The 15,579-nt window shown below is 44.1% G+C and overlaps 1 protein-coding gene across 11 annotated transcripts in view; it reads left to right on the forward strand.

Annotated features, from left to right (window-relative positions):
* The window catches only part of MAP2 (microtubule associated protein 2), a 127,022-nt gene that overhangs the window by 58,775 nt on the left and 52,668 nt on the right, over positions 1-15,579 (forward strand). For all 11 annotated transcript variants that reach the window (XM_050987579.1, XM_050987578.1, XM_050987574.1 and 8 more), the window contains one exon: positions 12,061-12,346. In XM_050987579.1, coding sequence (XP_050843536.1) covers positions 12,085-12,346 — 262 coding nt within the window. In that variant the 5' untranslated portion in view covers positions 12,061-12,084. The remainder of the gene's footprint in view (positions 1-12,060; positions 12,347-15,579) is intronic.

Here is a 15,579-nt window from a genome sequence, read left to right on the forward strand (position 1 = left end):
TCCTACAGTCTGCATCACTTGTGGCATTTCCCACAACCACCACTGACCGAGCTGCTTGGTGTGGTTTGTGCTGGCTTTTGTTTCAGCCACAGTCTAATTACCTGATTTGTCATGGCTGAAGGCTTGGGGTGCAAACTCTGGCTCCTGGTCAGACTGCAGGAATGCAGCGTCTGTGTCCATTAATCCAAATGTAAGGCTGTAAATTAAAGAGGAAAGAAGAAACAAGCAAGAAGCCTAGAAGATACAGTGCTGTCACTTGAGTTTCTAGAAGTAAATATTCATAAAAATCAGCATACATGTATAAAGCTAATGAATTGGTAGGATGAAGGGGGAAGCAGAGGGTTTCATAGCTTTGATTTATCTCAGATATCAACAAAAAACCTATTTGTCCTGGGTGGCTGTTGGAGTTGGCCTCACATTTAACATACATGTGATTGTCTGGATTTCAAATCTAACCTTGTATCATGGTGCAGAACATGGATGTGCGCTTTATCTTCCTTGAATGGAGTATTGCATAAAAGTACTGGACAACAACCGAACCAACCGTCAGCTAAATTTTTTCCTGAATAAAGTATTCAGCAAAATAATTCTCCCTGGGTGTCTCTGCTGCCTCTTACTGCAGAAGGCTGGGGAGCTTGTGAGAATGCTGCAATGCAGCAAGTGTACTACCACTGATTAAAAGTAGATTTTTTTCATTTTGATTTGTTTTGTTGTTGTTTTTACCCCCTTTCTGCAAGCTTGTGGGTGGCATTTTAATCGAGTTCTCATGGTAACAAACATAATTTAAAAGCACCAAAGCCTACAAAATTAGGCTTTTTTCTGTATGTGATTGAGGTGGGTGTTCAAGTCATTACAACTGCAGTGATGCTGGTTATTTCAGGGTTTCTGGTGCAGAGATGACAAGGGAAGTAAAATGGAAGCAGGTGGTGCTAAATGCAGAAAACATTCATCATCTTTTTACCAGGTTCCATTGTTGTGCTCTCTGTAAAGAGGGTGCAATTAAAGTAGTGTGTAATGTACTCCTTACGTTGCTATTTCATTCCTTCAGATGTGTTCTGGCATCACAGTTATGCCATATTTGTATTTCCTGAGGGAGGAAGTTTTAGTGACTGATGTTTGGATTCACTATTGCACACATGAAAATGCTTGAGAAACTGTGGAATTCTGTGTGGAGTTATCATGTATTTCTCATGTAGGAAAAGAGGCAGAGAAAAAGCAGCAAGAAGGGGTTAAAATGGAGCCATGAAGGATCTGATTTGAATGCCTAACCTGTTAATGAACTGATCTTGAAAACACTACATGACTAGAACATGCTAACTCATGGAAGCCAGTTGGTCAGTCTCGTGCTTTGCCATGTGTGCTGTAGTTGTGTTTGATGCTGTATTGCAGTAATTTTATAGTGCTCTGTATTTGCAGTCCTGCAAATATGCAGTGCCCAAGGTAGTGCACCTCAGTAACCCTGTGGGGGTGTTAGAAAATTTAGGATTCAGCTCACTCTAAGCTGCTGAGGAAAAAAAACTTGATTTGCAATGAGAAAATGTACTGGGTATTTCCAGCTCTTAAATACATGAAGTTCCTTTTTTTTTTTTTTTTTTGGTGGTGTGGTTTTGTGTTTCTTTTGTTTTGTTTTGTTATTACAGCCTGCTTACAGGACCTGAGCAGTGAAGGACTGAAGAATTTAACAGTGTAAAACCCAAATATCCTTGCCTAGTTTACTTGCAGAAGAATTGTATCTTTGTCCCAGGATCAGTATGTCAGGGATTGTTGATGCATGTTGGTGATTTCCCAGCAGACATGCCTGGCTCTGTTGGTAGGACCAAGCCCACACCTTCAGAAAAGTGTTGAAAGTAGAATTTTCAGAAGCACAAGGATTGCCAGTAAGACAGAATGCTGCACTTAGGGGTTGGGTAAGGATAGAGACATTTTGATATGGAGAAAAAAGCTCTCCTTTTCTCCCTGGCTTTCCACACAGGGGTTATTGATCTGTTCTGCTGCAAGGCTGGACTGGCTCGGCTCTTCCTCCTGCTCACTCATGTTGAGTGCTTGGACTTCTTCCTGCCAAGGAACTGACTATTCAATTTATTGTATCAAAGTCCAGTTCTGTCCTTTTGTGACTAAATTGGCTTTGCATTGACACTGCACAATGATTTGCAGAGATGGGGATGTCCAGGGGCCTTAATGTATATTCTATACCATGGCTGCAGCACTGGGCTTTGCTGCTGTCCCTGTTCTTATGATCATCTGTCTTGCTTGGCAGTTGCTGAAATGGAAAAACAAATGTTGGGAGTTAAATTGCAATGATTTTGTAAAATCTAGATTTTAAAAAGAAGTGGAGTGAGACGTTTTCTTGTGCCATGTGTTTAGGGTATTTTCCCTGACTGTTTTTTATAGCAGTCTGGGAATTTGAGCAGAAGACTATAAATGCTGCACTGGTCATCCCTAATGTGAGCTCTTTCTGTACCTTTATGGCTGGAGAAGATTATTCTGGCATGATAAGGAGAGCCTTGGAAAGCGTTCATCAATCTTCCTGTTGTCTTTGGGAATCTTTCCCATTAAAGCCTCCTGGGGTTTAAACAGGTAAATCAGTAGAAAAAGGAGTAAAAGATCAAGAGCCAAAGAAAATAGAGCCATGTTGGGTTTCATGCTAGGGAACAAAGAAAGCAATGAAATATTAACTATATGGAGAGAACTGGTTATACAGTAACTTCCTGTCACCTTTGTGTTCATTTAGTATTGACAGAAACCTTCTATTTAAAAAGCATACCTTGGTAGTTGCTTGCTGTGGCTAAAGAAGAACAGCACCTGCATTTCAGAAGCTGCAGGTGGATAGGAGCAATGCTGCTTGGAAATGGTTCAACAAAGTGAAGTGCACTGCATTCTTCAAAGCAGCCTGTCATCTGAATGTTTCATGTCTGAAACATCAGCTGTGTTTTTTAAATGGTAATTTTTTTTGGTTGATCTTGGGCTTTATGTCAAATATAATGAAGTAGATGTTGTAGCCTTTATTAGCCTGATGTTAACAGTATGCATGTCACAAGTAAAGCCCTCTAAACTGGTCAGAAATTTGAAGAAAATTGAAATGTCTCGAGGGCTGCAAAAATTTCCTTCAAGAAAAATCTTCTGACGTTTTTTTAATATTCTCAGAGGAACACTGACAAAGCCCCAGAGTAAATCCTCTCTGAAAATCTTTGCCAATTGGCATGCACGCAGATCTGAGTGGCAGGCAGCACTCTGCTGATGAAGAGTGCATAGCAAAGCCTTTGAGATGCCTGGGTTGGGAGTTCTTAGCTTTCCCATGACTGAATCTGCACTTTCTTTTATGGCCAAGAACCTGTGGAAGCAGGGAGTGAAGGGCAGAAGAGACAGCTTTGATAAAGGATGTGTGGGGAAAGGTGAGGATGGAAAAGCAGTGAATAGAGGCAGGTTGGAGAGAGAGGCTGAATGAGGACAGAAGTCCAGGAAGGAAAAGTGGAAGTCAATAAAGGATTGGGAAACTGCTGCCTGGCATGAAACCTGCAGGAGAGGACCTGGAAGTGGACATTGGTGTGGGAAGAACACTGGCAAAGTCTGCAGTGGTGGAGGCTGCAGACTGGACAGCAAACACTGGCCCTGGGTGAGGGACTGAAGCCCATGGGGCAGTGGCTGGGGAGCTGGTGCAGTGGGTACTGAGATCATCCAGACAGAGGGAATGGGAAGAACAAAATATGTTTCTTGACCTAGGCAGTATGCAGAAGGATACCCAGTTAGGATTATGCAGTCATCCCTGTTTTATTTGTCAGCTCAGCTCCTGAGGTGTAACTGTGCAACCCTAATGGCATTTCAGATGGCTCTGTATGTGTGACAGATGTTGATGCACCTCTAGACAAAGTCTGATTTGTGACAGTTACTTGTTTTGCTCCTTTTGCATTATTGGCAAATAATGCAAATTATTTTTAGTATGCTCTATCAATAGAAGCAGAACAAAACTTGCTATTCCTAAACAAATGAAGTTGAGCACTACCCAGATTGTATATTCGAGTGGCTGCCATGGCTGGATTTTGTTGCTGCCTGATAGATAGTGATTTATTCTGTAAGTTTTGTGCCCTGAGCTTTCAGAAATACACTACTTTTCATCATGAAGCCCTGCAGAAGTCTAGCAGTAATAATTAGCAAGCCATAAAAATCGACCTGATTTGGGGGAAGTACTGAAGAATGCAAGGAGACATTTCTGTTCAAGGAGCTAGGAACAAAAGCTCGTGGTTACTGACCCAGTCATGTCAGACCTAAATTTTGAGGGAATCCCAAGTGATAAGTGTTCTGCAGTCTGAATACTGCCTATTCATTCAGCCCTTCTGGCAGAGTGAATGAATCATCTTCTCAAGCAGAGACAGCCCCTCTGGGTCAGAGTCGAGGTCATTGGTGGGACATGTGTTCCAGACTGCTTGCCCTACATGAAAAAGAAAATATACAAGACTTTGCTTGCACTGTTGGAGCTTTGAGCCTCTCAGCTATGAAACATTTACATGCACTATCTCAGCAGCCCTCTTGCCAGTAGTGCTGCTGGATTCATAACCAGGTCCTTCCTGAAGGGCCATTTGTCATCTTTGCTGCCCATGTGCTGTTCCCCTTCAGCAGCACCCCGATGCAGAACATTTATCTCAGGTGATGTCCCCTCTGTGTCACTGTAGCCACCTCAGAGCTGCCTCTGGATTTTTAACATGAGGTGACTGAGTAGATTCCACAGAATGAGTTGAAAATGGGCACCCCCTTTCTTCCTGTAGTGATCCAGCTCTGTGCAAGCAGCAAGGCATGGACTGTAGAGCCTCTTTTGCTGCATCAGCAGGGGGATATCTGGGATTAATGCTGTGTTTCAGTTAGAAACTTATCCGACCCACAGAGCTGTTCATTTGCTAGAGCCTGGCTGATCAATAGGTGCTTTTCATTTGCAGAGCAATAGTCTATGTCATACAGTGGTTTTTCAGTAGAAGTTGTTAGGCATTGTGATGCTCAGAGAGGGGATGTGATATTTCATCACACTTAATGACCTTTAAAAATGAATGACAAGAAAGCACATAATGAATTAAAGTCAATATTAAAATAGCAAACAAAGCTGCTAATCCGCATTAGAGCTACATTTTATTTATGTGGTAAAAACATTGCTTTCCCCAGAAAGGCTCTCAGATTGAGAAACCATGGGAAAAACAATGAAAGGAAAACTCAACAGTTGGCTTTTGAGCCTGTGTAAAATTCCATCATGTACCCCCTGCTATACATTCCATACAGGGGAAGAATCACTGGGGTTTTTTTTCAGGGAGCAGTTAAGATTTCAGAAAGGCTGAGTGACTCAGTGACTTGGTTCCTGCTCAAGCTTTAGATACCTGAATTTTCTAAGTTCAAAACCACAAGGAATTAAAAATTAAACTTTTAAAATACCACTGTAGTTCAAGTACAGGCTGAGAGATATACTCCTCTTTCAGTGCACAGCCCAAGAGCTTAATTGAAAGTTTTGAAGGAAAAACTTTCTCTGAAAAATCAGCTCCTGTGGCTCCAAGTTCCTTCAGTACTGTCTCTGTCCTCCCTGCCCTCTTGTCTCCTTGCCTGAGCAGGCTAGAGAATGACTACCTGCTTTACATTCTTTTGTAGGTTGCTTAAGTGAAGCTTTGGCAGGGTAAACCTATGATAAAACTATAGCCCAAATATTGTGATTTTACTATCTAGAGCATTTAGAGCACAGAAGATTTTGGATGTTCTCATTTTGAGATAGGGAGAGATTATTTTATTTGCCAGGGTATGCAGTCATTGGTCATACAAGTGGGTGGCTGAGTGTGGGTGGACAGCATATTTTTAAGTCATACAAGTATAAGGGTATATTTAATTTAAAAGAAGTTCTTTATTTGTAACATCACTAGTTAGAAAATAGTATGAAGGGATGAAATAATCTTACCACTTCTGCTCAAGGTTTTGCAGTACAACAAACACTACTCAGGCATTCCCTAGGAAAGAAAATTCTAGCACTAACTAATCAATGCCAAGTTTGTTGTAAATATAGAAACAAGCTGAATTTGTGGATAACCTCTTTCCCAATCAGTTTTCCAAAGCTTTTTCTCCTTATTTCTGTTTATTTATTTACAGTTAGAAGCTTTGTGCCACAGCCAAAAGCTTTGACTCCTGTTGGCTGTAGGGGGTTCCTGGGCCCTCTAAGTTTTCCTGACTGTGAAACTGAGAATCAAAGTGCTTAAGTGAGTCTGGCTGGAGGGGCCTGGGCACCAGCTTTCTTTTGCCTGATGCTCTTTTTCTGCATGAATGAACAATGTTTCTGGTAGACAATGCAAAGCTTTTACTTTACTGTGTGCCTGGCATGATTGCCTGGTGTGTCTGAATGTCAGGAAGGGAAGCTCAAAGCACTCTCAGCAGAAGAATAATCTGCTGTCCTTGACTTGGGGAGGAAACTTCTTTCACACCAGCAGGAATTCTTACCCAAGCAAGCTGGAGCAGCTTGAAGATCCTTTCCTGTTATCCCCTTCATACTTCATTTTAGCATCATCATCTTTGTGGTGCTTGTCCACTTACAGAAAACTGACCATATTCCTTTAATTCAGCATATGGAAGGACTGAATTAAGTTAGGATGGCAGCTGGATCAGCAGCTCCATCCCTGGATCTGCTTTTGTGTTCATGACCTTGGAGAGGGTGCAGAGAGCTGTGTTTCAGAATTCTACTGTAGGCTGGTTCCCCTGCATGTATTTAGAGGGAAGAATCTGCCAGAAATTAACCCAGGACATGTGTTATGCCATTTGTAGTAGCTGACATGATGATGTTCCCAAAGATAGCATCTGGGTTTTTTCAAAGATTGTGTTGTAACAGGAGTAGAATTAGTTTTCAAAGGTAGGTAATACCTGTGAAAAATCAAAATGGGCAGACACATTTATAGAGGCAGCATTTTTTTTAAAATATAATTAAAAGCTCACTGAATAAAGACAAGATCATGTGTAAATGTGTCCTGCTTGATGAGATCTTGGTGAAACCAGAAGAAACGAGGGTTGTGCCAATAAATTATGTGTGCAGAGAAGGCAGAGATGTACCAGTGTAGTTCAAGTGCTTTATTCTGGGTAAATGAGATTCTGTTGTGTGTGGTTTTGCTTAGCAGACAGGTTTGTATCACCTCTGCTGAATGGTCCAGTTTGCCTCACCTGCATGAAGAGCAGCTCACCTGCATTTGGCAGGTGGAGAATATACAAGTAATATATTAGCATATTTAATAATTTTCACTGCAGAGGATGACGAAAGGACCCACTGCTTGCTGTGCCCATGCTGGCAATCCTGTGTATCAACCCAGTGAGCTGAGTTCCCTGTGAAAAGCCCTAAGAGGGCCATGTCTTTGAATGTTTCACTGTCTGATCACACCCCAAATGACTTCATCTGCCCCAGCCCTTGGAGCCAGTGCTGTTTGTTTGTGGTGGGTTTTAAAGTGCTTTCTGCACTGAGGGTGACAAAGCTGATGTAGCCACAAATGCTGGTGAATCTTGTTCTCTGCCAGAGCTGAAGTCAGAGCCTTGGCACAGGTTCTTTAGATGGCTGCTGGCTGAGGGCTGCAGAGCCTCCTGTTCCAGACAAGCCTGCCAACTGCAATGCCTTGTCTGAAGTGCATGTGCCCCTTTGAAATTGTGCTTGGTGGAAAAGTCAATGCAGTGTGTCTGACTCAGAGATGCTCCCCTGAGGGGAGCCCTGTTCTTGTCCAGGCCTCGTTTCAGTGACTCTCGTGGGAACAAAAAGCTCCACTGAGAAATTTGGGAGCTGCCAGGAAACTTCCTGGCTTCCCAGAAACCTCCTTCCATCCTTCAGTCCCTCCTGCCCCCTTAAGACAGGAGAGATCTGAGGCAGGATTGAGCAGACGCTGCCTTCTCTGTGTCCTGATCAGGAGACAGGGCTGTCATGGTGCCTCATCTTAAGATGAGGAGTTAAGAGAAGGACTGTGTGCAGTTTAACCCAGGGACACTTGGGTTGACACCTGAACTAACTGCAGGACACCATCCTTATTGTGGACCAGATTTATCAGTAACAAGTTCTTGCTGTATTTCATGTTTCAGATATCACTTGGAGTTGTCATGGTGCTGTTGTTATGGTTACCATCTCCTTCACCAGCTCAAATACCTTTCCTGAATCCTGCAGGAAGCAATTATGATAGATAGGAGTGCAAGGGTTTGTTGGAAAGGGTTGGTGTTGAAGCAAGGAGGGGTGTACAGGGATTCTTTTTAGCTAAAAGTGAGCTCTAGTGGGTTTTATATTGGGGTATTTTTCAGTCACAAGCTGCTAATCCCTGATGTCACCATTTCAGTTTTAGATTTCTGGAGTTTGAGTAAGTTGATTTATGGTCCCTGAGCATGGGAGTGAGGGCAGCCCTCCAAGCTGGGCAGAAATGTCTCAGAGGAGTCAGCTGAGGTGCTTTGCAGCAGCCCAGAGAAATGAACACCTTCCAAGGGAGGAAGGAGTGACAGCTGAATGGCTCATTCACCTCTGGGCTTGGTCAGATAAACATTTCTCAAAGTGAGAACATTTCCCTTTCTGTAGGAGCTGGGCAGTTTCTGTGCCAGCATGACCCACCCTTCCCACCTGCCTGGCTCTGCTGGTGCCCAGCTCACCTGCTGGGAGCTCTGAGAAGGGTTTAAATCTCTGCTGTCACAGGCCTGGACACTGCAGGAAGGATCAGAGGACTTGTCTGCTGTGCCAGTGCTGCAGATCTGATCCCCTGCTTTTGAGGCTGCAGCCATCCCTCATCCTCAGCTCTGCCAGGCATGCAGATTGTGGAAAAACAATTGTGCAGTGTGGCTGCCACAGCCTGCCCTGTGGCTTGTGGCCATGCTGTGGGCCAGAATGGCTTTGGAGGAAGGGGCTGGGCTGCTGGCTTGGTGCAGCCAAGGCTGGTGCTGTCTGGGAGCTCCACTGCCCTTTCTGCTGTGGTCAAGCACCTCCTTGGTAACCCCTTCACCACCACTAACCTTCACACAGAGTGAGAACTTGCTGTCAGACTGCTGCTGTGTCTTCCCTGATAAAGCAGGTCTGTTGTAATGGTTAGCAAAGACAGGCTCATGAAGATCCAAATCAATTTTAACTAAAGCAGCATGACATTTTAGAGGACTGGCTGTGCCTGCTTAGCTCTGTCTTTTTGGGAGCCTTCATTGCAGCTTATGCAAGGAATAAGAAACTCATAGTAAAAAGAAGGACTGTTTACTTCCCTGAAGTACAGTGTTTCCCTAGGTTGTCCAGTTATTCCAGGTTTTTTCTTGTTACATGGCTATCACTGTTTAAATTCTGCTGTACTGTCTGGCCACTTCAGTATTTCTGAATCAATATTTACATTACCTGATTAATTTAATTCCATTTTATGCTAATGAAATGAAAGAAAACCAGCTCACTTGATGGTGCAAAGCACACCTGTGCATTGTGGATTTTCACCCAAGCTGTGGATGAATCTCAGCCCACAGCAGATAGTCATTGCTAAATTGCTGAGTACAAAGATGCATTGTGTGACTCACTCCCTGTTTCTCTCCTACCATTAGAAACCCTGAGAGCACTTGGTGAATAACAGAGAGGCAAGAATGAATTCATCCATGCTTTACTCTGTAACCATCTTTTATAAACACTGAGCCAAATTCTGCCTCCAGATACACGCAGCTCGCATTGAAGTCTGCCCACTGTATTTATTTTTAAAGATAAAAGCACTTTTGTTATTTTCACTGGGGACTTCTGTGACACAGTCCATTGTGAGGATGTGAATATCCTTCCTCAAGAGCTTCAAGTGAGGCAGGGAGTGTGTGCCTGGAACCAGGAAGGATACCTCATGGATAATAGCTCCCAAACTGTGGTGCTGGAATAGAACCATTATGTTTGTCCCAGCGATTTTCAGAGCCACATTCCCTCCACTTGGCTCTTCCATAGCTCTCCCTGTCCTGTTGGGCTCTGTCACCTCTCATGGGTGACCAGGGGCTGAGCTGGGGAAGCTGGTGGGCAGGTTCATCCTGCTCCTGGGTCTTGCTCTCAGCTTCAAAGCACTCTGAGTTAGTGAGGGAGCCTTGAGTTAGGGCTTGGGCTTTTTCTTTGGTTTTTTTTTTCTGGGTTTTTGTAGTTTTTTCTTGAGCTTCCCCAAGGGACATAAATGAGAATTGCCTCCTTTTTTTTTCCCCAGAACAAGATTTGTTTTGCCCTCATGTTCCAAATGTTGATGGCTTTGAACGTGTGCTGCTCATTGCTGTGAAAAGGGAGACATTTGTCCCATGGCCTCATGTTTTGGAAAGGCTCTGGTGAGAAAATGCTCTCTAGAATCATGCAGTAAACAGATCTAGAGGCAGAGGTATATTTTTTTTTGTTTGTAGGAGGGGGCTTTTACCCATCTTGGGCTGGTGTGATGTGAGATGGCTGCTTTAAAGCTCTGTCTGTACAGGCAGAATGTCTCCCATCAGGGTAACAGAGGTGGGGAAAGCAAAGGCATGTGGAGTGTGTTTACTCTTTTCTTCCATCTGGTGGACTGAGGCCTGGATCCTCTCTTTGTGATGCTGCTCATCCCATCATTTTCAGTACAGCTCAAAGGAAAACCTGGGCTGCAAAACTTGCTCACTGCAAGTTTCACCAGCTCCCTCAGTCTGTTTGCAGTTAGTTACCTCCAGGGAATGGTGTGGGTCAGGGGGAGAGCAGGCAGAGCATTTTGTGAAACAACATGATTTCACTGTGAGCAGGAAGAGTTTAGTTCTTTTTGGTATGGAACTCCAGTTTGAGTCACATATTGTGAATGAAATCTAATTCTGTGGTTCACCATGGTTTTTAAAAAATCAGCAGCTCTGAAAGCCGTTATTAATAAATTATGTCTGATCAGAAGGAGGTCAAACTATCAATTATGAATGATTATCTGGCAAATAGCCTTTTCTCATGTTTAGAGGTTTTCTTCAAACTGACCTGACATTATGGAAAGTAGATTCTTTTTCTGGTTTGTTTTTGTTAAATATCTGCAGAATACATGCACTATCTAGTTTGTGCTGCCTTTTCTAGACTGCTCAGCCTCTGGGAAATGTGGCTGGTTGACTGCATTCAGCTCACTGCTTTTATGTTATTTTCTCCCAGGGAAAAAAGGAGGTGGCAAGTGCATTTGGAAAAGGCCTGCTGGTTTCCACTTTGAAGTAGCTAACTCAGGGCAGGTCGCCTTCTCCTCTCCAGAGGCTACTGTATCATCAAAAGATGATTATGATTTCTTGCCTTCCTAGGTTTACATATTGAGGAGCTCCTGCTGCATTTATCTATGAGGAATAGCCAAGTGCTGTGGCTTGTGCAGTGGCTTCTCCTTGGCTTGGAGAAATGAGATCTAACAGGAGTGAAATATGTGTGAAATAGCAAATTATGATTAGTTTTATTTCTGTACAAATACTGATAGCCAAAGGAGAATGCAAATGCTTGTGTGAGAAACAAACTGTTCCTCATGGACTGTTTTGGACAAAAGGGTGGGACAAGTGTGTGTGAATGTTCACATGACAGCAAGTAAGAGGGGATTTAACTGGGGTCAAACAGCATGGATGTTCAGGAGCCCAGTGCACATTCCCAGACTTGGCTTCTGTCATGACAAGTGGCAGATTGCATGTGCTGGAGAGCCACGGCACCTTGAGCTGCTGTGCCTGACAAGAGCCCCCTTGTGCTGCAGCAGCAGCTTCACTTGCAGCAGTTGTGGCATTCTTCCTTCTTTGCCCTGGAAATGGGTCGTGGCACTGAGATGACAGATTCCCTTCTTGTTAATTGGGCTGATATTTTAACTGTAATTAATGCGTTAAAATCAGATTAATGAATGGGCAGCCATCGAGAAAATGGTGCTAATAATTGCAAGGCATGTGAGATTCAGGGAGGACTTGACCCATAATTTTTACTGCTGGTGGTTTCTTTTGGCTTTAAATCAGTTCACTCACGGCTAGGACAAACACACAGAGATAATTCTTTCCTCTGCTGGACTTGAATTTGCCAGCAGCACTGCTGGTGGCTGCTTGTGCTGGCAGTCAGGGACACAGTCACCCACCTGGAGCTGATCTCTCCTGCTCATGTTGTTACAGGCCACGCGCTGAAGGCAAGGAGCCATGGCTGAGGATAGGAAAGACGAAGCCAAGGCACCACACTGGACTTCAGGTCAGCTCACAGAGGCTTCTTCACACCCACATTCACCTGAAGTGAAGGATCAGGGTGGCGCGAGCGCTGGACTGGTCAGAAGTGCCAATGGATTTCCGTACCGAGAGGAGGAGGAGCTGAGGCTGGGCAGCCATGAGCAGCCAGGGACCTATGCTCAGACCAAAGAGAATGGCATCAACGGAGAGTTGTCATCAGGGAGCAGGGAGACTGCAGGTAATGCACCTCGATGCCCTGCTGCAGAGCACAGGGCTCTGCAGAGCCTGGGGCTCTCCCCAAGAGGAGATGTTAGGTGGAGTCAAGCACGCTGAGGGGGAGCTGACATGAGGAGGGTGTGTCTGGTTTGGATGCACTAGTTCTTCACTGCCAGGACTGCATCTTTGCCCAGATACACCCTCAGGATTCTGGGCAGGCCTCTGAGAAGGCTTCAGGAAAGGTCTTTGGAAATGAGACAGGGTCACCCATCAAGGATGTGGCAGCAGACTGGTGCAGAGCAGCTGCTCAGGTCCCCTGGGCTACCAGGGAATAGGAATCTGCCCAGCTGTTGTGCATGGATGGCTCATGCATTTGTGTGTGCAGGAGGGATGGATTCTCCTGTCATTGCTCACAAGTAGCAAGACCTTCTTGAAACCATGTACTGTTTGCAAAATAATGCATTGCTCATTCTGGCTGGGAGCAGCACAATTCAGTGTCAGCATTTATTCATCCTTGCCCAGCCATATTTCACTGGATGCTCACTGGGACTTAGTCTATTTGTAAACTATGTAAGGTTTTTAGAATTCAGCTTGTTATTTGCAGGAAAAAAAAGAAGAAGAGTGTGACTGTGTCAAAATGAAATATGCAAAGCAAGTTTCCTGTTTTAGAAGTAAATGCTAATTATCTTTGTGCAGAGTTCCCACTCCAAACCCCAAAAGCACAGTGCAAGAAGAATTTCTCTTGTATAGACACAACTGCCCTTGATGCATCCATTCATGCATGCTAAAGAGATCTTTCTAGCAATGTTTTTTTGGCTGTTGACAGCATTTGGAGATGCTCTCCGTAATTTCTCAGAGGCTGGAGAATTGTAAGGTTCCTGGACCATACAGTTATTTCATAAACAATTGTGCTGGAAATGGAGATATCTGCTAAAAGTAAATGTGTTTATATTTTAAGTCACTTCTTGCAGATTTGCTTTCAAATGTTGGCCAAGCTAAAAGAAATCATGTGTGAGCATTCAGGTGAACACAGTGTCAATGACTGGGTAGATGATAATGGGGTCTTGTCTCTTTGCTCTGACCCAGCTTTATTTTGTGTTTAGCCAACAAATACAGACTGGGAGCCTGTCTCATCTTTGCCACAGATTTGTCACCCCATGTTGGACAAGTCCCCCCATACATTTGCAAAAGTGGGGATTGCAGGATGAAGAGGAATTTCCTATCCTTAGAAAGAGAGGAGAGAGATGCTTTTCTCAGGCTCTCTCAAGCTCAGCTTCTGAGTGCTGCTCACAGAGAGATCCAAACATTTAATTGAGCTTGCAGTTAATGGGTGACAGGAGGAAGAAAACCACTGCTGGCCATCAGCAGGCATTATAGTAATGCCTTTTCATGTTGCTTTTTGAGGCAAGTGTTTAAAAGTAGAACAAGACAAAATGAGGAAGCATGTTCTAGGGCATGCAGTAGTGCTAGGGACACACATTTGCTAAGGGAACAAGATTGCTCTTCATGCAGGTGAAGTTTGCTTCAGTCACCACTTTGTGGCCTCATTTCCTCCTTCCCTGCAGTTTTCTCACTGTCTGCTCAGACTCTAAGATCTCTGGTGTGGAGACTTACTGTCAATATGTACAGCTTTTGTTTGGGAGTCTTAATATAGCTTATCTCATGACATCTTTGTCCTTGAGCACTGGAAAAGTCCCTAGAGCTGCTTGCCTTCATGCCTGAATTCCTGGCTGCACACCCAGGCACTGGCTAAGCCCACATTTAATCAGGGCAATGTAAACCTTTGTAGGATACATTTCTTTCATTTTTTTTCTCTTTTTGATGGAGAAACCAGTTAGCAAATTACTGTAGTGGTAGAAAGGGGCCAGAGCGTGTTTTGCCCCTTCAAAATAGTATTTACTAGCTGGTTGTGCTAAATGCTGTGTGGGGCAGGATTTGTAGATTTTTGATGTTCAATTCAGAATTTGATCTTGAAATTAAGATTGTTATTCACAACAAAATTTAGTCATCTTTGCTGTGTTTGTCTGTTTGCAAATTGTAACTTCAGCGGGGTATTGCATCAGGTAGGGCTTTTAAATGCCACTCTGATACACATAATTATCAATAATGTGAATCATTTAATCATTTGTAGTAGCTTACTGACTCCAAACATCTGAGGAGAAAGAGCACAGGAAGCCACAGTCGATGGAGATAATTAACCAAGCTGTGGCTTTGAGTAGATTTACAGGGATTTTATTTTTTATGCTACAAGTCCAGCACTGTAACCTAGGAAAATCTTTGGCTTCTCAACCTTCATGTTGGAGTCTGTAAATCCCCAGCAACTGCCACAGCCTTATGCACAGCAGAGCACGAGTTCAAGCAGGGATTTCCCAGGCAGCTGTCCATCACCCCAATCCCTGGTGCATTTTGAGGTGTTTCTCCTAAGGAAGGGCTGCTGCATCTGGCTAACCCAGGAGCTGGGATTTAGCCACAAAATGGCCCTCTCCAAGGGAGAGGTGTTCTGCAACAGGGCAATTGATCCTTCAAGGCATAGCAAAGCAGCAGGACACCCATTCACAGGGCTGGTGCTGTAAAATCAGAGGGCTGTGTGTTAAGGGAAGAGTTAGGATAAGGCCACCAGGACCAAGACACCTCATGCACACAGTGATGCAGAGGGAAGGGATGGTGGTGGGGGAGGAAGTGACAGTTCTTCCTGAAACACATCCAATCCATCACTACAAGTGACATTTTTAGATTTGCACAGTTAAAATTTGCCTTTGTGTGTATGTGTCTCTCTCAGTGTCTGAGAGCTACTGAGTCTGACCTCAGTGTTTGGAATCCTCTGGATCTGGCTGTTGTATTGCCTTTGATTGATCTGTCTCAGCACCGTGCTGGTAATGGCTGCATGATGGAGACACATCAATGATGGAGACACATCAATGATGGAGACACATCAATGATGGAGACACATCAATGATGGAGACACATCAATGCCCTCCTGTCAAAGGCACCGATGGGGACGTGGCAGTGTGCACAGAGCTGTGGGCAGGGCAGCCTCAGGGCACCATCCAGCAGGCACCCAAGTCAAAGTGCAGGAGGACAGGCTGGGTTTTTTGGCATAGCCCACAGGAAGCTGTTAGGGGTATGATATCAGTGTGGGTGGTAAAGCACCTGTTTCTTTTTGAATGCATTTTGTGGATGTAAATTTGTAAATGTACTTGGGCTGATGCCTTGTGAAGGCTGACCTAGGCTAGATGGAGTTAAAGAACAAAGTAG

Source organism: Serinus canaria, assembly GCF_022539315.1.
Source record: "Serinus canaria isolate serCan28SL12 chromosome 7 unlocalized genomic scaffold, serCan2020 HiC_scaffold_29, whole genome shotgun sequence".
NCBI classification, from domain to species: domain Eukaryota; kingdom Metazoa; phylum Chordata; class Aves; order Passeriformes; family Fringillidae; genus Serinus; species Serinus canaria.